Raw genomic sequence first — 23705 nt, forward strand, 5'->3', positions numbered from 1 at the left:
ATGGCAGCAAAAAACATCAGCTCGTAAGTTAAACAAACTTTTATGGTATTTTCACATTGAGAAATTGCATATATAACCCATCCACATGATATTACAATAGATTAAACAACACAACAACATTTGGGAGAAAAAACGAGAGTTTTATATCAACTCTAGACGAAATACAAGGGCCGTGACCTCAGCTGAAGACGCACCGGTAAATATTCCGTTACTAATAACAAAGTAACCAACGGCCAAACAGTGGCCTAACGCAGTGAAACAGCGGTGCTAACTAAACACAACAGGACAGAAACCGCAGAGAACAACGACAGAAAGAAAGAAAGGCAGAAAAGAAAAGAAAGAAAAGAAGGCAGACAGTAAAAAGTAGACTGAAGATGGAAACAGCAGATTCCTCCGCTTCCAACGGACACTCGCTACAGCTGGACGGCTGTGAAATCTGATGCCCTCAACAAGCAAAATCAATAAAAGCCAAGAAAAATTTCAAAACAAAAGTTCTCCACGACAACCCAGAAATACTAGTGGGAGACTTCAGTTCAAAGGACAACCGCAAGGTAATGTGCAACCTGCTTTTTTCACGCATCATCCTGCAGACTGGCATGCAGTAATATGTGAGACATTTCCTCACATAAAGAAAAAAGGAATCAGCAAAGGAAGACAGATCAGCACATACGAGAATGCTGAATACACATATCCCATCCTAACAGTCAATATATATCATAATGAAACAGTTATGATTCAGGGATCTGAAAAAAGTCTACAAAACTTCCAAAACTGCTTCCTAAACATGAAGAAAACAGTAATGTCAAAGAGGAACATCACAGCTCCACAAACACCACCACACAAGGACGTTCCTCAGAGCCCCACCATAACAGCACAAATAGAACACACGCCTAAGCTAGCCAGCAGCGTCAGGACTCTAAAGGAGGGGCTGTCTGTCCTGGAGCAGGAGTTCATAGATTTTAAAGAGAGAACTCTGTCTGTTCTGCATCAGAACAACAACAACAACCAGCCAGCAGGAGAACTGCACTCTCTACTACAGCAGCAGAGAGACGAGATCAGAGAACTACAGCAGGCCATGAGAGAACTAGAGGATGACAACCAGTATCTGAGAATGGCTTTACGGAGAGTGACAGAGGAGCTGGCCACAATCACACACCACCACCCCAACCCAGATACTGCAGCCCAGCCAGACTGAGGAGCAACGACAGACCAAGAATGGGCTCACTTCGTCCCCCACCCTCACCCCCTCTGAAACACCACTGCTGATCCAGCCCTCACATTCTGCCCTTCCCACTTCTTTCTCCTGATCCTCTACAACCTCTATTCCCCCCAAAACCACTCTACCAAAACCTACACAGACGCTCACAACTGACCTCCACAACACTGTAAAACCTGCACACAACACTCAGACACCACCACCCTCTGAGAAGAAATAGCACCAAATAATATTCATGTGTGACTCCAACGGGAAATAGTGGACATGAAGCGTCTTTTCCCAAACAAAAACTCAACAAAAGTCTGGACTCCAACCATATCAAAAGCCATTGATCAGCTATCAAGCATGGATCGAGAAGGAGTTCAGCACATCATCATTCACACCGGAACCAATAATCTCACTGAAAGAGGCAGAAACATACCTGAAGCACTCAAACAAACAGCCATGAAAGCCAGCAGGAGATTCCCCACAGCTACAATCACCATCTCCACCTTATTACCACGACTGGACACAACGCAACATGCAATCAATAACATCAATGCAGATATCTACAGACTGTGTACACAGGTATCAAATGTTCAACTAGCGCTTCAAATTCTTCATGCACACCTGTACGATCGACTCCATCTCAATCAAAAAGGAGTGAAACTATTTGTAAAAAACATTAAAGACACAGTTCTATGCCAGAACAGACCTACAGTCCACTCAAGACTGGGACGCACAACTGAACAGCTCTACTCATCCCAGAACCTTCACCCCAGCAGAGCAGCCAGAGACCCCAGAGAGATTTTAAGTGCCTCCACCCCCACTCCACTGCACACCCCACATCACCAGCCTCTTCAAATCCACTGGCCACCACAGCCTCAGACCACCCCTCATTCAGCACCACAGCCTGAGACTTATGCTGCCGTAGTGGCCCGAGGAACTCCACCTGCACCCACCCAGCTACAGTCCAGTCAGATAAGAGACTTTATCACCCTGCTCTGTCACAAACTACTTAACTAGTTCTACTTACTAGTGTTTTACTTCATTTAAATTCAGATACATTAGTCATTACTATTAATTCACTTGAGATTATTAGAAAAACAGTGATTATTTCATCATATGGTTAGGTTATAGATTGGATACCTCTTTGTGAAATACCTGTAATTGACTGACAATGGCTTCTTTTTCAGTTAGTTGTTGGAATATTCAAGGTTCATTCTCTTCAACATTTGGTTCAAAATTGACAAATCCAGATTTTGTAAATAGTGTATATAATAGAGATTTAATCATCTTACAAGAAACATGGGATACCCACATCAATTCTCTCTACCCAAACCATTACATAGAACTACACGTACCTCCTTCAAAACACAATCACATCAAAACTGGTAGAAACTCTGGTGGTATACTTGTGTGGTATAAAGAAGAATACAGATCATTTATAACCCCAATCAAAAAAGGTAAAAACCATCTATGGATGAAAATTAACATGAATCTATTAGAAACTGACAGAGATGTCTATTTATGTGCAATTTATATACCTCCACCAAATTCTCCTTATTATTTAGAAGACACCTTTGAAAATCTTCAGAAGGAAATTTTCAGAACTTAGGCTACATTTTGCTCTGCGGTGATATAAATGCTAGAACTGGCAGAGAACAAGATTTCATTGATTTAGAGGAAATAACACACATACCTAAACAAATCCCCTCTACCACACAAATATAACAACTCAGAGACAGAGTTATGACAGTGTAATTAACAAACATGGAAAACATGTTCTTCAGTTATGTAAAAGCCTTAGTCTGTACATTGTCAATGGCAGGATGAGAGGAGATTCCCTGGGCAGATTCACCTACTGCTCTGGGCAGTAGCGTAGTAGATTATGCCATCACAGACATGAATCCTGGACACATCAATGCTTTCACAGTCTTACCACAACTCCATTTATCAGATCACAGCCCAATAGTACTATACTTGAACAAAACAAAACAAAAAAAAACAAACAAGTCCAAAACAAAGATAGCTGCGCTCTCCCAAAAAGATACAAATGGACAGAACAGAGCATCACTGATTACACAGCAGCTTTAGACTCTGATAAGATCCAGCAAATGTTGGGTGCGTTCCTTGAAACAAACCACAAGACTAACAAAAAAGGCATAAACTTAGCAACAGATGATCTAAACAAAGTTTTCTACCAGCTGACAAAACTATCAAAACTAAGGACATTAAGAACCAAAAAATCGAAACAAAAACCAAAGGAAAGATGGTTTGTCTCAGAATGTTTAATATCAAAGAAAACCTTACGAAAATTGTCCAATAGAAAACACAGAAATCTATATAATATAATATATATAATATATAAAAACGGTGATAAATTTGACCCACGTAACTACAGAGGTGTATGAGTGAACAGCAATATAGGCAAAGTCTTCTGTAGTATACTAAACAAGAGATTATTAGCATATTTAATGGAACATAACGCAAAAGGCCAAATCGGCTTCTTACCAAAACACAGGACAACAGATCATATTTACACCATGCATACACTCATTCAAAAACACGTCCATCGGCAAAACAAAGGAAAAATATTTGCTTGTTTCGTCAACCTTAAAAAAGCTTTTGATTCTGTTTGGCACAATGGACTATTCTTCCAATTACTCCAAACTGGTATAGGAGGAAAAGTCTATGATTTAATTAAATCGAAATATAATGATAACAAATGCGCAATTAAGTTAGGGAACAAAAGAACAGAATTCTTCAAACAAGGACATGGAGTGCATCAAGGCCCCGACCCTCTTCAACATATACATCAACAACCTGGCCACAACCCTGGAACAATCATCAAATTTAGGATTAGAACTAAATAAGAAAGAAATAAAATTCCTTTTATACGCAGATGATCTGGTCTTACTAGCTCCTACAGCACAAGGCTAACAGAAACACATCAACTTATTAGAAGATTACTGTCAAAATTGGGCATTAGACATCAACATCAATATAACCAAAATTATGATTTTTCAAAAAAAAAGCCAGATCACACAAATCAAAATTCCATTTTATGTTTGGTGAGACTATATTACAGCACACTATGGAATATAATTACTTAGGACTAATAATCAATGCATCTGGTAACTATAACAAAACAATGAATGCACTAATAGAAAAAGCAAGAAAAGTATATTTTACTATTAAACAATCAATAAACACACTCAACCCACCAATCCAAATTTGGCTAAAAATATTTAATTATGTAATTAAATTTCATATTTCAGAGAGAGAGAGAGAGAGAGAGAGAGAGAGAGATTGGTTTCTGAGAGAGAGAGATTGATTTCAGAGAGAGAGAGAGAGAGAGAGAGACTGATTTCAGAGAGAGAGAGAGATTGATTTCAGACAGAGAGGGAGAGAGAGACTGATTTCAGAGAGAGAGAGACAGAGAGAGATTGATTACAGAGAGAGAGAGAGAGAGATTGATTTCAGAGAGAGAGAGAGAGATTAATTTCAGAGAGAATGAGAGTGAGAGATTGATTTCAGAGAGAGAGAGAGAGATTGGTTTCAGAGAGAGAGAGATTGATTTCAGAGAGAGAGAGAGAGAGATAGAGAGAGAGAGATTGATTAGCAGGACAGACATGTATATTATATATATTGTCATAAGATGTATTGCTTGTAAATCCTGGAGAATAATTAATCCTGTGAGGCCATTTAATGATTTATACATTAAGAGAAGGATTTTCTACTCTACAGGAAATTTAAAGTGTAGCCAGTGTAATGACCATAGGATTGGGGATATATGGTCAAATTTTTGGTCCCTGTAAGCAGCTGCATTCTGGACCAGTTACAGTAATCCAACCTGGAGGTTATAAAGGCTCCAGCTTTTCCGCATCATTTAGGGCTGGAATATTGTGTAGTTTAGTGATGTTACACAAGTGAAAGAATGTGGTTCTAACAATGTTGCAAACATGCGTATCAAAAGAGAGACTGGAATCAAAGACGACGCCTGGATTTTTTACAGTAGTGCTTGGAATGACCGTATGGCCTCTAAATTTAGTTCACATTTGGAGAGTTGAGGTCTCTCTGCTTTGGGTCCAACTAGTAGAACCTCAGTTTTGTTAGGATTAAGAAGAAGGAAATTGTTGGTCATCCAGCTTTTGATGTTTTAACACATCCTTCAAGATTATTTAGATTCAGAGCCTCATTTGGTTTAGCAGGTATGTAGAGCTGCATGTCGTCAGCATAGCAGTGAAAACTAACACCAAACCTGTGAATTATAGTCATCACACTGCAGATCTATCTCATACATCAGTGTGGAAAAGAAAAAAGGATGGACTGATGCCGCTTTGTTATTTTAGACTCCAATCGCCCAGACTGTACAACCACTCTTTCAAAATAAAAGTCTCCTACAGGTCATTGATAAAGTGGTGAATTAAATACAGCAAAGACTAAACATGTATTATGTGGTATTAATTTTATGCACATTAGTAAAAATGTAGTGAATCATTCAGTGAGTGTCAGTTCTGCTACATATGGTCCTGTTGTTGGTCAAACTGCTGATTCTAATGCTCATTACTGTCCAGTCTTATCCACAGAAGGACTGTGTGGCTGCAGATTTTTCATTTCCACCAAGCAGGAGCTCAACTGATGTCCTCCTTTGTTGTACTAGTTTTAGTCTTCAAACATCTGATCAAGGGGGTGTTTTACAAAGCAGGACTTCTCAGCTAAGCTGATAACTTACAATAAGCACTGTCCAACCAAAGGAGAGATAAGGGATGTTCCTATTGGACAGTTCTCACATTGGGCTTGAGTTAAGGGGTGATGCTGCTTAGTTGGACTGAAAACACACTGGCCCTTTATAGATAAGACTTAACATCCTTACTGTAAGGTTAAGATAACCTGAACTGATCTGGTCACTGAAAGCCTTGTTGTCTGTATGCAACATTTTATTAGTTATCATTTAAAAATACATTTGTTGTGAAGAGTTAATGTTAATGAAAATAATGGTTGTTGTTTTGATATTATGGTTTTGAAAAAAGTCTCAAATATCAGAACTTTTTTAAACTGTTGTATCAAACTTTAAAAATTCAATATTGTGACAAGTCAGAGAATTCATGCACCATAAGTGACAGTCGTATACGTCTCATTTCAGCAGTGCTTTGGATTATTTTAAACTGGACTGTTGTGTAATGAGAGTTTCTGTGCAGGTACAATCCTATACAAAAGTCTAGGCACCCCTGGTCAAATTACAAACACAATTCCATAAAAAGTTGTGACAGAGTGTGAAACACCAATAATGCAGAAAGCAGTGATGAGTGAATTCTGTTTGATCTGATAAATTGAAAAACAGCCCAAAAATGTTATCTTACCCCATGTTTTACCTTCTGACCTTTATTTTTTAAATATACACTCATTCCAAACATGATGCTTGAAACATGTTCCAAAAAGGTGGGACACAAGTAGGTTTATCACTTTACTACATCGCCTTCCCTTTTACCTGCATAAAATAATGTTTACATCTCCTCTTTCAAAATGTTTTCAGAACATTTCATAGTGTTAAGTCGCCCCTGTCCAAACTGTTTTAGAATGTGTTGCAGGTATCAGTTTCAGAATAAGCTTATATTTACAACAGACAGTGAAGTTGATAGGATAAAACATTAAGGGTGTGTCATAAAACCCAGTGAGCTCTCTTAGTAGCAGCTGTCTACATAGGCAGCTGTTTAAATAGGCAGCATTCTAACCATTACTGAACCTTATAAGACAGATAGATGAGACGCTCTAGTTAAACAGTAATGACATCACCGCTTGTTCCCGCCCACTGCACACGACCATTGTTTACTGACCTCAGCCGTCAGAATCATCTCTGCATTTAACCACAATGGATTAAGTCCACTTCCTTCTATCTACACTCACTGTCCATTTTATCAGCTCCACTGACTATATAGTTTCACTGTGTAGTTCTACAGTTACAGACTGTCACCCATCTGTTTCTCTACTTTTTTAGCCCCCTTTCTCATGAAATGAGGCGAATTCTCCCAGCATCCAAAAAGTGAAGAATTACAAAGCATGTAAAAGGTTTTGTGAGGCTGGGGAATCATGCAGTTTTCTGATGTGTAGTTTGTGCTATAGATGCTGCAGTGTTTGAATTAAAGCTCCTGGAGAACCTGTGCAGCTGCAGGCTGGATGTGATCATCAGGCAAAGATTTGGATGTTTTTATAGGCTTTTCCTACAACAGTGCAGAGTCCTTCACCCAAAACTCCCTACCAGCAGGCAGTGTGATCCTTGGTGATGGTTGTCAGTCCCACTTCTGGATATTGGAGACTTCAGCTCCTCAAATAAATGTTAAACTGTAATATAACCTTTGAGTAAACTTGTAGGATTTGGATCTAATATGCAAACAGAAGATTTGGAGGAGGTAAACATTTTAACTAGCTCAGTTTCTTGAAGGTAAACGATTCCAGTCTTTCTGCAGCAGTTATAATATTCTTGAGATCTGGATTGGCTTTGTAAGGCAGCATGTTTGTAGAGTTTAACTGTGCATTTTGAATTTTTTTGCCTTCATTATTTCAATTTTATTATTTTATTGTTTAAGAAATTCATAAAATTACTGCTGCTGTAGGCTGATGGCATCTGGGGTTCAGTAACTGGTCTTAGTTATTTTAGAAATTGTGCTAAATAATAATCTAAGATTATTCTTATTGTTTTCTATGAGAGAGGAGAGAGAGGCTGAGCGTGCTGCAGTAAGTGCTCTTCTATAGTCTATAAGGCTATAATCCCTCCAGGCGGACTGGAACACTTCTGGTTTAGTCAGGTGCCGTTTTCGCTCTAGTTGTCTGACAGTCTGTTTTAAAGCTCGAGTATGATCATTATACCCCGGTGCAGCTTTTTCTGCCTTATTATTTTACTTTTTAATGGAGCCACATAATCTAAAGTAGGTTGAAAAGTATCCTCTAAGCACTTGGTCATAATATCTAATTCAGTAGGATTAGACAGACAGCTGACAGAAGCTGATAATTGTGGGACGTTTCTGATGAAGCTACCAGCTGTGGAGGAAGTTATAATCTGCTTAACACGATAGCATGGTGATGAATGTACATTACCACTAAAGCTAATTTCATATGAGATTTGGTAATGATCTCAGACTGCTGTGCTCTAGGGAAAAATGGGTAAATGATCTATGTTTACAACAAAGGTATTTATGTTCAAAATAAAGGTTAAAAATAGATAAATCCTTAATCTTTCAATTAATCTACTAATCTACTGTTAATCTTCAGATCTGTCTTGGAACTTACCTTGTATTTCTTTTTTAGGCTGTGCCACATTTTCCTGTTTCCCCAATTCCAAAGGATAGTCCTGTCAACAAACAAAATCAAATTGGGGCTTGTAACTTTGTTAGAGAATAGGTAAAGAGATTAAAAGATCCAACATTATTCAAATAAATTTAACCAGATTAGGAAAATGCTTAACCACACTTAATTAATTACTTCTACTTCCTTTTCAGTAATGATTAGCTAATGTTACATTTTATACTATAACTGAGTTTGCATGAATAACTCATTGGTGTCCAGTCGTATCTGAGTGGGGCTGCAGGTTTTCATGATTAACTTTTTTTTTCTGATTAAGGGGAATCAGCAGAGCTCCTGCTTGTTTCCAGTGAAAACCTGCAGCTACAGCTGCCCTTTGTGGATAAGGTTGGACACCCCTGATCTAACTGGTGAACCAGCACCCTGACTTTCTTACTTCCAAACTGACAAAGCAGAGTTTTTCTCCCTGGTGAACAGCTTCTCTTTCTCTATTTATGATCCTTCACTGAAGGCTTTGATCACTGATCTGGTGGAAAATGCTCTCTCGATATTCGGTCAAAATAAGAAACCTCAGTGGGCAGCATATTTGAGATATCTATGAATTGAGAGCCTTGTTGTCGGGAGCACATATTATGATGTAAAATGTTGTCTATGTAGAAAGATCTCTAGGTTTTCAGACACACCTTAAATATCTTGTCTTTTACTGCTTTTATTTAAATATAGGTCACAGTAAAATTTACAAATGAATTTTTTCTTTTTTAATCTTCGATTTGCATTCTGTCACATTTTTGGAAGTAGACGAAGTAAACAATCTCTCTCTCTCTCTCTCTCTCTCTCTCTCTCTCTATATATATATATATATATATATTTGGGTGGTGGGTCATTCTCAGCACTGCAGTAACACTGATGTGGTGGTGCTGTGTTAGTGTATGTTGCGCTGGTCTAAGTGGATCAGACACAGCAGTGCTGCTGGAGTTTTTAAACACCTCAGTGTCACTGCTGGACTGAGAATAGTCCAACAACCAAAAATATCCAGTCAACAGCGTCCTGTGCGCAGCATCCTGTGACCACTGATGTAGGACAAAAGGATGACCAACACAAACTGTGCAGCAGCAGATGAGCCATTGTCTCTGACTTCACATCTACAAGGTGGACTGACAAGGTAGGAGAGTCTAATAGAGTGGACAGTGCGTGGACACAGTACAGGTCCAGCAACACTGCTGTGTCTGATCCACTCAGACCAGCACAACACACACTAACACAGCACCACCATGTCAGTGTTACTGCAGTGCTGAGAATGATCCACCACCCTAATAGTACCTGCTCTGTGAGGGTCCATGGGGGTCCTGACCACTGAAGAACAGGGTAAAATGGGGCTAACAAAGTATGCAGAGAAACAGATGGACTACAGTCTGTAATTGTAGAACATTTTAGAAATTGTTATGCCTGATCAGTGTGTGTATATGTATGTATGTATATTACAACAGGAAGAGTGGGAAAAAAATCCTAAAACATTAACAGAAAGATGTCTAGCTGGACAAAAAACATTGTGATATCTGCCAAAAGGGCAGATAGTATAGCATCCAAATTTTAAACATTTCATATTTACTATTTACTTGTTTCTATGTTTAGTGTTATTCAAATGTAAAGTAACTGTGCATTAGCAACATATTTTTCAAATAGTTTGCTGTAGATATGTTTTTTTTACTTCAAAAATCAACAAACTGTGCAATGTTGAAGGCTGTTATTGTGAAGTTACTGTGAAGCACAAATATTCCATTCTTTTTATGTAGTATTTCCATTTGAGACTTTTTCCTAGTTTTTCTGGGAACAGAGGTCCTATATGCTTGAAATTTGTTGGAAAAAATCGGCAACATCCTTTCACAACTGATTTACTATATAGATTATTTCTGTTTCACTGTTGTTTTAACACTAAACTGTCAAATTAGGTAAATATCTGATCAGTATACATTCTGGTACATAATGAGGTATATGAGAACATAGTCTGATCATATCTAAGTGAAAAGAATTTACTGCAACATATGGGTTGAAAATCTTTGACATTCTTACATTTTAATGTTACCTTTTATTTGCTGAGCTCAAAATATTGAAAATAAAATAAAATGTGGATTTTTAGTGAATCCACTAGTGTAATTTTTGTAAGGGCTCATTTGATTCATTAGCCCTAATGCAACTGAGGTGTAGACAATTCCGTAGCATACTAAATTCTCTAACCCTTTAAACCCCTGAAGATCTTAAGCTAAAGATAATTGAATCATACACAGCAAGAGAAGATTATAAAAGATAACTAAACACTTCCTGTTTGCAATTTGTACTGTCTGAAATGCCATTAAATAGTCAGGTATGCAGAGTAAAAGCCCTAAATCACTGCCAAGGACTTAAAGGAAGATTTGGCTGGCACAGAAATAGTGATGCTAGTCCTCTGTGCAGTGTTGTTGCACAAACATCATATACATGGAAGGGTCATCAGGAGAAAAAGAGACATAACTGTAAATGTAAAATGTAATTGAACTTGCTACAACCATCAAAGTCATGTTTGGAAATAAATAAATAAATAAATAAGTAAAAGAGCTTTTTGCCATCAGTTAAGCACAGGGTGGATCTTTTATGCTGTTTGGTTGTTTGGCAGCCAGTGGCAGGGCTGCAGAGCTGAACTAGTATGTTCTCATTTATCCTCAATATTTAATATTCATTTCACATGGTTTTAGACTTCTGCTGTATCTCTTTCTCTAGCCTTCCCTGAAATATTAAAACACACTAAAAGTATAAGGTGCTGCTGAAAAAACATTATGTATTTTTTTCCACTTAATCTACTCAGCAATGCTTCTTTTAGTATAGTGCAAAATTTGTTCTATGTTTAACTGTATCATATATTGGCTGGATTGTTGTGGCAGTTAGCATTTTATGCTACTAAACAGGTAGCTTCTACTTAGAGAGGAAAACAGTAGCTATCTTTTCTGTTTCACATGGATGAATTATATCTTGTGCACTTATTCCTGAAAGTGAAGTCAAAGTAGAAAATCGAGAGTAAGGTAATTCTATCACAGTTCCCCTGATTACACCATGTACTATATTTATTCTGACTTTTACAGACTAGCCTGGTGTGGTCTCACCACAAATTCCTGTGAGAATCTATCATCAGCTCTACAATCTTTTACTCATCTCTGAAAGAGCTAGACCTGAGTAACAATGACCTTCTTAATTCAGGCGTCGAGCTGCTCTCTGCTGGACTGAAGAACTCACACTGTAAACTGGAGATACTCAGGTGAACTTTGTGTGAATTCAATTTTTAATAAAAAAATTGACAAACTATAATAAACTGTAATTTTACAATAATATCTTTATGTGTAATTTTAATATTTGTTTCACATGGTTTTAGAATAGTACTGAATCTCTTCTTCTCTAGCCATCCTTGAAATATTAAAACGCACTAACAGTGTTATGCTGCCAAAAATTCCTTTTTGTGTCTGTTTTTTGTTGTCACTGTAACTTGTAACTTATCCTCTCAGGCAGTGAGGGAAGTCTTTCTTTTGTGTTTACTTGTTTTGTTTGTTGTTAGAGAAGGTTGGTTGTGTTACTTCACCATGACTTCTAAAGGCCAAAATGCTCAGAAATGTGGTAAAGATTCTTGGAAACCTCTTAAAAATAGCACATTAGTTAAGGGTGGGACTGAAATGCCTCAGTGGACTGAGTCAGAATTTGAAATGGTAATTGATAGCATAGTCAAAAAGCACATCAATGAGCAAAAGAGATCTCAGTACTTTGCATCCAAAGGGTTCCCTGCTGATAGTGAATGGGCCTTTACAGAATGTAAAACAGCTTTGGGTTATGGTATAAAGCATGATTCAGTTAAGGAATGTCTTCATGTAATAAAGCAGTACTGGAAGTACAAGCTTAGATACATGGAGGGTAAGCTAGAGGAAGCTGAGGGAAAAATCCTAGAGTTAACCACCAAGTGTAAAAAGCATAAAATAGCTGCCATGAATGCCCAGAGAACCTGTAAAAAACTTCAGCAATCACTAACCAAGGTTGAACAACAACATGCCAACCGTAAATCCAAGTCAAAGCGTCAGTGCCGACCTCCACCTGTAGCCCCTCCTCCGGGTCAGCCATGTTACACAGAGGATGAAGATCCTCCACTGTTGGCTAGGCTGTATCCAGAGTTGGATGTATTTCACTCTGATGGATCAGAATCCTCCTCCTCTGATGAGGATTCTAATCCTACTAGTAATAAGCCAGTTCAGATGAGACCAATCACTATTAGAACGTCTGAAGTCCTTAATAAGGGAGGTGAAGTTAAACAAACCAGAGTACAGATTGACCACATTCCTTTAGATGCAGCTACATTGGATAGACTGTCTAAAGAATTCAAGCACCCAAGGGAGATGGGACTTGATTTCATTGATCTTATTGAGAAAAAAAGAAACCTTTACTCATTGCATCCTAATGACGCTGTAGCCATAGCGAGCCAAGTCCTCAACATAACTGATAGTAGGAAACTTGCTAAAAGGGTGTTAGATGGTTTGGGTGACAGTGGTCAGGATATTGATGTGGGGTGGAAAGTTTTCAGGGAGTGGATTAGCCACAAATGCCGCAAGACCACTGACTGGAAGCAGATAACCAATTGTAGACAAAGGAAAGGGGAATCAGCTGCAGAATACACAACACACCCCATAAGTGCTGTAACAAATAATACAGATAATATAGATTATATACAAGAGAAAACTAATCATTGCAAATACAGTCACTGCAACTTAAGTGTAGAAATTCAACCAAACATGAGAGCATTTCACAATACACAAACATCAGCAGCGCTCACAGTACACAGCTGAGTGTGAAAAAGTGACACTCTGAATGATCCTAAACACAATTTAGCATCCAGAACACAAGCAGTCAGAACTCCCAACATGGTTTATGGTATGCATTGCATAGTTTGACCTCCCAACAACAATTTAGTGTACAGGAGGTATTGTACATTTCGAATAGCCAACAATGTAGAGGACGCATTGCACAGCTGGATCTCCAAACACAGTCTGATGTAGAGAACACGTCACAGTTTGACCAGTTTAGCATAGAAGGCAAAGCGCAGTTTCACATCCCATAAACACAGATTATCGGTGAGAAATCAGTGCACAGACTGCTCCAAACACATTAACACACATGTAGCCAATATAACACCAATCATTACCTGCCATATACGACACTTTGGGGTAGAAAAGTCAAGACAGAATGATCCTGAAAACACAAATCTCTCCCCACTGCAACTCGCTGAAGATCTTCTGAAGCCTCTCCAAGATGCACATTTAAGACACAAATTAATTAAAAAGTACGTAAACGGTATCTTTACTATATTAGCAAGTTCTGTAGACAGATTACATTACATCAGGTGTTGTGTTAAAACACTTCATCTTGGTTTACAGAAAACAACATTTTCAAAAGGGGTTTAAAAACCCTGAGGTTTGGTGATGTTTTGTGGATCACTTTGCCATCTCTTGGGTTGGGTTAGGGTTAAATTTAGATGGTACAGCAGTAGATTAGAAATGTCTGAGTGAACAGTGATCGCTTCACACACAGATTTCAGGTGATGCTCTGTTTAAAAACAGCCCTCTTCCTAGTCAACGGTTCACTGGAAAAAGCCATAGTTTTTACTGTTTACATCAGTATGAAATCAGTAGTAATGTACAAAACAAGCCAATGTTTTTCCTGCTGTTACATTTCAGAACTAAACACTTCACCCAAATGACAGCAAACAGTGAATTTTTCTTAGAAGAATATTTAATTATTATACAATAAAACACTTTTTACAAAAACAGCATTCTAAACTCTAAGACCTTCATCTGCTTATGACAGTTAATTACCATGAAAACACATAAGCTCAGCAGTGTGTAAAGAAAACATGCCTTGTGTGTTAATCTGGGTTTGAGAGAAATGACCAACGAGATCAACAGATTTATTGACTTAAAATTGATCATATAAATATAAATCTATTTAATCTATTTGTTTTGTGGTATACTGCCATGTCTGTGCATTTCAAGTTTAATATTAATAAAAAAGGTTCATAGGTTAACTTTGCTAAAATTGTATTAATTTTTGTAAAACAATAAAATAAATTGTCAAAGTTTTAATGAAATCTATTTCAAAAACACACTATAATATGTAAAGGACTTTTAATCCATGTTTGTCTACACTGGTTTAACTTTATGAGGACTATCAGTGAGTTTTAAAGTTCTTTTGCCTATTAAAATGACCAAAATGCAAAAATAAGTACAATAAACAGAATCACTACTGTCAAACATTAAGCCTGTAGAATATCAGTAATCTGAGTAATTTTGATTTTAGGCAAGTTTGATACAATCAGGTCAAAGTGCTGAGATTTATTTACTATTAATATTTTTGTAAAAGTAATAATGTCCAAAAAGTAAGTCTTAATAACAGTTACACTCCTACAAGCTGTGTTAAATCAACACATCTAAAATATCGTTATACTGTGTAAATGGATGTGATTATTTTACAGTAACTGAACTTATTAGTGCAGAACAGTAAACATGTATTTACTCACATAAACACAGATACAGAACTGTGGGGTCATTTCTGGGTGGGTTCTTTAGAGCTGCTCTGGTGGGTGAAACATCCTACAGAAAGTAAACATCGCAGGCACCACTTAAGGTGGAACAATGTTTAAGGTGGAATGGACATTTTCACATAAAAGCTCGAGGCGCAAGGCTGTAACAGCTGATTATTTAAGGTGGAACAGAAAACAAACAGGAATGAAACTTCGGCCTCGTACGAAGGGTAAAGCGTTTTGGCGGGAATACAGATGTTCACTTCCTGTAAGACGTTCCACCCATTAGCTCAGCGAAGGAGAGACGGAGTTAAACTACCGTCGAGTCTCTTTAGTTCTCCGCTCTTCCTCAGCGCTTCTACAAACGGAGGCTGATCTCGGACTGCGGGGAATTAAATAACCACGCGCGCGCACAGATTAAGGCCTTAAAGCGCGCGCAGTCACCCTGATTTTCCCGCCTTCCGCTTCAGCGTTGCAAACCGCGCCAAAATGACCAGAAAAAAAAACAAGCGCCGAGCTGAATCTGGACTTCTTACTCCAGATTCCCTCCACCTTAAACGGGGCAGCTGGTACAGTCCGCCGCCTCGGGCCCGTTTGAGGAGACACAGTTTAACTGCTGCATCACTGAAGGTGGAACTGAACATTTAACTGAGAAGCCTGAGGCGCGAAGCTGTGACTGCTGACCATTTAAGGTGGAACGGACAATTCAAAAAGGATTTGAACTCAAGCCTCGTAAGAAGAGTGAACCGTTTTCGCGGGAAATTCAGGGTAAAAAACTCCAGGTGATCTCTAAGGCTTTAATCTGCGCGGCTGAGTTTAGTTTAGTGATGAATTCTTTCCCACAGACGACAGACATGAATCTCCTGAATCAACCATCCTGACTGTTCTGCTGAAAATCACAGCTCGGTTCTGCACTGATGTCGTTCAGAGAACCCGACAGACTTCAAGTGGAGGTGAGTTACAGAGAGCAGCAGCGCAGGTCTTACCTACTGACCGTCCAACACAAATGAGCGGAGCGCGGTTCACAACTGTATATGTACCGTTTACAGCTTCCCATAATGCACTACTACTGTACCACGTGCTCTGTTAAAACGTTATTTTGTTTAAATGTAATATTGTACTGTATGTAATACTGTAGTTTTTGAGGGGTGCTGTTTGTTTTTTGTTTCTTATTTGTTTATATTAAAACAGTTTCTGCTGCTCAAAAAATAAAAAATTAAAAACACATTTCTTTTGAAGCTGTGCTTTGTGGAAAGTTGTAATATATAAACTTCGAGGCGTCAAAGCTTTCTTTACTTTTTCAAAACCCGCTGATTCTCACACTGAATCAAAGCCTGTATCAAAGTCACTGTTCTCACATTACTATGAAGTCTGGAGCTTCGGCAAAGCATGGAGCTGTTTTGAAAGGTGTGGCACTCTCAAGCTATAAATCTTATTATGAGTGGTCAGTCTGCCAGGATTTCTCCAAGGGCAGATCATCCAGGAAGTCACCAAAGGTTCCAGAGAACATCCAAGGAACTGCAGGTTCTCTGCTGCAGTTAAGGTCAGTGTTCATGACTCTGCTGGAAGAAGGAGGGTGGGTACCAGTGACATTCATGGAAGAGCAGCAAGGCAGAAACCCCTGCTAAGCAAAACCACCATTCATCTCACATTTACAACACAAATAAATAACTAAATAAACAAGAAGACATGGAGAAGTTCTGTTCTGTATCAGAGAATTCTTAGAGAGTATCAGCTCATCTGTCCATGAGCTGAAGCTGAAAGGACATAAAGGTTTTGGAGTGGCCTGGTCAAAACTCTAACTTGAGCCCAGCAGAGATGCTGTGTCAGGGCCTCAAACAGGTGGTTCATGCTTGAAAAGCTGCCAGTCTGTCTCAGTTAAAGCAGCCCTGCACAGAAGAGTGTGCTCAAATTTCCTGATAAGAATCAGAGGAAAGTTGTTTGCAGTTATTGCTGCTAAAGGCCTTGAAACAAGTTATCAGTTTTAAAGGCCATTTTCTTTTTCACATGGGTGATTCACATGTTAGATGACTTTGGTTCTAAAATAAATGAAATAATTAGTAAAAATCATTTTTTTCTGTTTCAAAAAGTTCTTTTTGTCTAATATTACATACAAATACATAAGAATAGTGACAATCGGGAAGGGGCAAGTACCTTTTCACAGCCCTTTAGCAGCCGTGGAGCAAAAGCAAACCTTAGGGTGAAGCCAGTGCAGCACAGGATGAGGGGATGTAAAAGAACGAGAAGCAAAAGAAAAAACTGTTTTTCTGTTGAAAACCTGCACAACAGCCAGGTAGGAGTGAACTGTGTGTTTCTCTGGAACACGTTGCTCAGTAATAGATGCTCATGGATGAGATGATACAGACCACAGTAAGGCTGTCAGTTACAACACAGTTGAAATGGTGAGGAGGAGCACAAACAGAAACAATGCAGTGATGTGCAAATCATTAAACCCCGTATTTAACTGAAAATAAGACAAAGACAACATATCAAATGTCATCTCATCATTAATTAGATCAATTAGCAACAGGTCAGTAACATGACTGGGTAAAAAGGGGAATCTCAGAGAGTCTTTCAGAAGTAAAGATGAGGAGGGGTTCAGCACTCTGTGAAAGACTGTTCAGGCAAATAGTGAAAAAAATGCAAAACTAATGTTTCTCAGAGTAAAATAGCAAAGAACTTTGGGATTTCATCATCTACTGTACCCAATATCAGTAAAAGATTCAGAAAATCCAGAGAAATCTCTGTGTATAGGGACAAGGCTGAACACCAATATTGTCTGACTGTGATCTTCAGCCCTCAGAAGTCTTGGCTTCTTTTCTAAATGGAAGGGGCAATAAATGCTTAACCACCAGCTTTCAGATCCTACATCAGCATTTGGCCTTCAATTTTGATACTTCTAAGAAATGTTTTTTGAACATATGATGAGTTGTTGTTGTGGGGTGTCATGGACCAGTCACAGCTCCAGAAGAGTCTCACAAACAGAGGGGGAAGACCCCAAGGTTAGATGGTATTCCTCCTGATCTATATCTAGCTTTATGGGAGTCGGTGGGGCCTTTGATTCAAAACTCTTTTGTTTCTGCAACAGGAAACAGATCTTTTCACGGGGATCAGAACACACAATTGATATCTCTGCTTTAAAAAAAGAGAAAGATCCACTAGAATGAAGCAGCTACAGGCCTTATTCGCTGATTTGCAGTGACATAAAATTATATGCAAATTAATTAAATAATAATTAAATAAATTTTAATTATTTTAAATTATTAAATTAAATTATAAAATAATTAAAAATATGAACTGGATTTTGAAAATTCTAACATTTCTGTGTTGCATTCGTTTATTTAAATTAATCTTAATAATTTTAAGAATAACTATTTAGATTCATCTTAAATTAATCTAAATCATCTTTAGAATTACATTATTTAGATTCATCTTAAATTAATCTAAATAATCTTAAGAATTGCATTATTTAGATTCATCTTAAATTAATTTAAATCATCTTAAGAATTACATTATTTAGATTAATCTTAAATGAATCTAAACAATCTAAAAACTCATTGTGTTTAAAGAAACAGAATTTTGTAAGTGAGACTTTAAGAATCTTTTTGTCAGTAAAAGTTGGACTGAATCAGAAATATGAAGATGTGCTGGACCTTTAAAGAGCACTGAGTTAATGATGTCATTATTATTATTATTATTATTATTATTATATTATATTATTATTCTCTGTTTCTTATATTTCTCTCTGATATACACAAATCTAAATATAAAGATATGGACAAATATAAACTATTTTAAAAACTGATTATTTTAATTTAATTCTCTGAAATTAATGGTATAATAATCTGTTTGAGGTTCTCTGTATTTTTACAGATATTTACATATTTAGAATTTTCCAGATCAGTTTCTAATATTAAAATCTGATCTTATTATTCATAATTAGCTGCTAGCAGTGTTTCTCATTCTGAGCTGATCAGAATGAGGCTGACTCTGACTCTAATTACTGATGGAGTCTAACAGAGTCAGTAACAGCGCTCCTCCGCCATGGTGTGTGTTTCGGTGTCCATTATGGAGCGTCTCTTAGCTGTACATGGCATATAGACCATCCTTCAGTCTGTATGACCCCAACAACAGATCAGTGATGACACGCTGGAGTTAGACAATAAAGCAGGGATTATTATGAACCTCATTCTTAATCAGACAGAAATCTGCTATTTATTTATTTATTTATTTATTTGATAAAATAACTCAACACTCAGATAAACACGGCATCATTGAGATTCAGTGAAATACATTATTGTAATCCCACTAAAGGTTAATCAATCATACTGATCAATCCTTTCTGTGCTGCTCGTGGCTGATTGGATGAACACACGCGGCCCTACAAACGTGTTTTGAACCTTTTCTCTTTCCGTAGTTCAGAGCTGCTGAGCGTTGGTTGGTGCGCGCCGAGTTGAGGAGGAGCTGAATGGGATCAAAGCGGTTTAGAGTGAAAGTGAAAGTGGAGCAGCGTCTGTTCAGAGAAGAGAAGATCAAACAGAGAAAAGCTCAGAGGTAATTACCGAAGATCAACACTCACAGTTTACTGAGGAGAACAATGAGAACCACACTAATCTGAGAGGAACAGCTGCTGGGTTCTGTTTTAGGTTCTGCTGAAATGGTCTGTTTGATAAAGTCAGGTAACTGAAGCTAAGCTAAGCTAATGCTCAGGTAGCCAATAAACCCAGAGAAATGTTGGAGCTTTTAGAGCATCAGAGCTTCTTTCTGTGAGGAGTCTTTAATTTATGTAAATCATCACGTTTTCGTTATAAATAGTTCAGAATGAGCTTCTTAAAGACTTTTATTCTGGAGAAAAGACGCTAACAGCTGGGTGACTCGGTCGTACTGTAATTGAGCTGTGGGTGACTCGTTTGTTCGTTCGTACTGTAGTTGAGCTGTGGGTGACTCGTTTGTTCGTTCGTGCTGTAGTTGAGCTGTGGGTGACTCGTTTGTTCGTTCATGCTGTAGTTGAGCTGTGGGTGACTCGTTCATTTGTGCCGTAGTTGAGCTGTGGGTGACTCGTTTGTTCGTTCATGCTGTAGTTGAGCTGTGGGTGACTCGTTCATTTGTGCTGTAGTTGAGCTGTGGATGACTCGTTCATTTGTGCTATAGTTGAGCTGTGGGTGACTCGTTTGTTCGTTCGTGCTGTAGTTGAACTGTGGGTGACTCGTTTGTTTGTGCTGTAGTTGAGCTGTAGATCACTCGTTCATCCGCCGTAATTAATTTTAACTCCACAATGCATATTATCATATTTTCTGCACATATGTGTCCAGTATGATTTTCCTCCATTGTTCTGTTTCAGTCTGATTCAGAGAGACCAGACTCACCTGATCTCAGCTATGAGTCCATGAAGAGTCAGTGATCCACCATGAAGATTCAGAGAGGAGGACATTTCTACTGAGGTAAAGAGAGTTTACAGTATGAATGGTGCAGTGAGGTGTTCCTCACCTGATTAACCTCAGCAGGTAGAGCAGAGTAACCTGTGCAGAGCTGTGATTCTACAGAACATGAAGAGCGGATCTTCGGTTCCACACCTGGAACCCCTTTCATCTAGATAACATCAGACCTCAGACACATTATTGATGATGATTATCAGGATTATAGAGGTGATCAGTTCTACTGTCTGTGTATACTGAGATTCTATCAGTAAATACAGTTTATTAGTAATGAACTGAGAGATCAGAGAGAGACAGTAACATTATTGATAATGATTATCAGGATTATAGAGGTGATCAGTTCTACTGTCTGTTTATACTGAGATTCTATCAGTAAATACAGTTTATTAAAAGCTCAGTTCATCAGTCTCTGAGTGTTTCCATCAGCTACTCTTATATGAAGATCCTGAAGATGCCATAGCAGGATTAGTCCTGTGTAACTAAAGAGGAGCCTAATGGAGAGTCTGAGCCTGTATTAGCTCTGAGTAGAGTGGTCATCTGTACACGGCTGAACTACAGCAGCTCAGAGTGATGGACCATTTACTGAGAAATCAGATTACTGTTCCACTCCAACACCGTCCACCTGAGAATGACCACACAATTCTGGATCAATATTACACAGACACATTTTATTATTATGGTGATCAGATGAAGCTGAAATATGAGATTTACGTCTCCACAACGTCATTGTTTTTTCAACGCTCTGTTTCCACCACCCTGTATCACATCTCATCTGTATTAATAGACTTTGTTCAGCTCAGTTAAATGAAAAATCATCTTTTAGAATATTTAGGTGTTTTTATTTGGCTTTTACCAGAATGTATGTCCAATCTCAGAATTCATGTATAAAGTGATAGAAAACCCTCTAGTGTGCAGTTCTCTGTGATGGACAGTCTGAGCTCTACACAGCCTTCACTGCAGATCATATAATGATTGATTATGATTAATTAAGATTGTGGAGCAGCAGGAGATGTGATGGTGTCAGTAGATTCTTGTCTGCTTCTGCCACCTCTGTAGGAGTGGATAGTGCTGGATTATTTTTAATAAAAACATCCATTGCCCAAGACAATTAGTTATTTAGTAGAATCTAGTAAAATCACATTTAGTTTCATATGTTAAATGTTATATCTGTTATATTTATTATCCAGGTATTATTTCATGTTACATTAATGATGTGTTCACAGAGAGCAGCATCTCCAGTGTCCAGCTGTGTGTGGAGAGTAAAACCTCAGTGATGGAGCTTCATCACTCCAGCAATGGAGGAAGAACCTCTGATTCAAAGTGAGTAACTTCGAATCAGCTCTTAACCTGATTAAACAGAAAGAGGACATTGTGATTTATGATCAGACTAAATGAGTCTAAAAGAACATAATTACTCAGCACTTTAATATCACTGTGATTTAAATCTTAACTTTTCTCAGAGTGAAGCGTGCAGGATCTCCAGAACCCAGCTATGTGTCTGTGAAGAGTGACTGGTCCATGGGGAACCCTCCTTTATTCAGCAGAGGAGGAGGAGAACACAGCTGTGTGTCTGTGAAGAGTGACTGGTCTATGGGAAACCCTCCTTTATTCAGCAGAGGAGGAGGAGAACCCAGCTGTGTGTCTATGAAGAGTGACCGGTCCATGGGGAACATTCCTGCATTCAGCAGAGGAGGAGGAGAACCCAGCTGTGTGTCTGTGAAGAGTGACTGGTCCATGGGGAACCCTCCTTTGTTCAGCAGTGGAGGAGAACCCAGCTGTGTGTCTATGAAGAGTGACCGGTCCATGATGTTACCAGCACAGTCCAGTGGAGGGAGAGGATCCTCTGACTCAGGGTAAATAACTGCTACCAGTGAACAGCAGCTCTGACAGTGAATAATTGTAAACATGTATCTGAGCTCTGGGCTGTAGATCAGTTTATAAAGGCTGGAGTTTTTTACATATTTAATATTAGCAGGACTGAAACCCAGAGAGCCGTTTCTCCAGTGTCCAGCTGGGTGTCTGTGAAGAGTGATGGTCCATGCCTGAGCATTCAGTCCTGTGACCCACAAAAACAGAAACATTACTGACTCTTATTTACCTTCTGAATTTATATATCACATACTTATTCACCCACTGTTAAACAAGATTTTCTTACAAAATTTATTAAGACCAAATAGCTCCATCATGGACCAGTCGCTCCTCAGAGACACACCGCTGGGCTCTGGACAAACGACTGTCTGAGTTTGAGTCTTACTAGTATTTAACAGGGTCCTAATGGGGTGAGTTGGTGCTGTCTGGGCTCTTGCAGGACATCAGGGTATCACTCACAGGAGAGGGTCAATGACCTGCTCTTAACCTGGGGTCTGTCTATGCAGTGGTGCTGTGTGTATGTGGGGTCATGAAACACATGCATGTATCATGAGTTTAGTTATAGTCAGTTCATTTAAACCAGAAGAATTTTTTTCTTGTGATCAATTTTTTCAAGTTTTTAACAGATATGTGTAACTTACTTTGCTTTTTTCAGTGCAGACAAACATGGATAAGTACAGTCTAGGTTACAGTCTGTATAAGTGCAAATATAAAGTATATATGTGAGTTTTACAACCAGAAGAATTTTTGTGACTAATGGTTCATTAAACCAGCTCTACATGCTGTTTTAATCTGTAAGGTCTATAAGAAAACAAACAGATATGCTTTGATTATTAGGTTTAAAGAAGGTGAAAGGAAGTTATTAGCTTATGTTTGTAAACATCCAGAAGGGGGAGCTGTTTTACTTCAAGCCCTCACCATTTGCTCTTCCAGTTCATAGACATGAGTGCCTCAAGTGTGAAATGTTCATTTCAGAGAAGCTCCACATTTACTTCCATTCATTTAGAGACTTATGTTAACCAATAATTACTAACAATATTTGATGATGTTTATTGCAACAAAAACAATTTAACAGTAGCGGCAGAAAATCACAGTACAAAATGTAAATTGAGTAATGACATTTTTATAAACTTTGTTTTTCAGGAATTTATTGTTTTTACATATTTCCATTTATTTTGAATTTTTATTAATTTATTTATTCATGAATGCATTACTTTAATTTGATTTATGCTTTATTTAGATTGTGTTGTTAAATAATAATAATAATAATAATAATAATAATAATAAATAATAACAATAATGTCACTTTCAACATGCTCAA

General features: G+C 38.1%; 1 protein-coding gene across 1 annotated transcript in view; it reads left to right on the forward strand.

The window, feature by feature from the left end:
* LOC118800643 overlaps positions 1–23705 on the forward strand; it is a 57311-nt gene that overhangs the window by 7587 nt on the left and 26019 nt on the right. The window contains 4 exon segments of the mRNA XM_036560900.1: positions 992–1126; positions 20422–20473; positions 21739–21835; positions 21976–22368. Of these exon segments, the coding sequence (XP_036416793.1) occupies positions 992–1126; positions 20422–20473; positions 21739–21835; positions 21976–22368 (677 nt within the window).

Source organism: Colossoma macropomum, unplaced genomic scaffold, assembly GCF_904425465.1.
Source record: "Colossoma macropomum unplaced genomic scaffold, Colossoma_macropomum, whole genome shotgun sequence".
Lineage (NCBI taxonomy): Eukaryota > Metazoa > Chordata > Actinopteri > Characiformes > Serrasalmidae > Colossoma > Colossoma macropomum.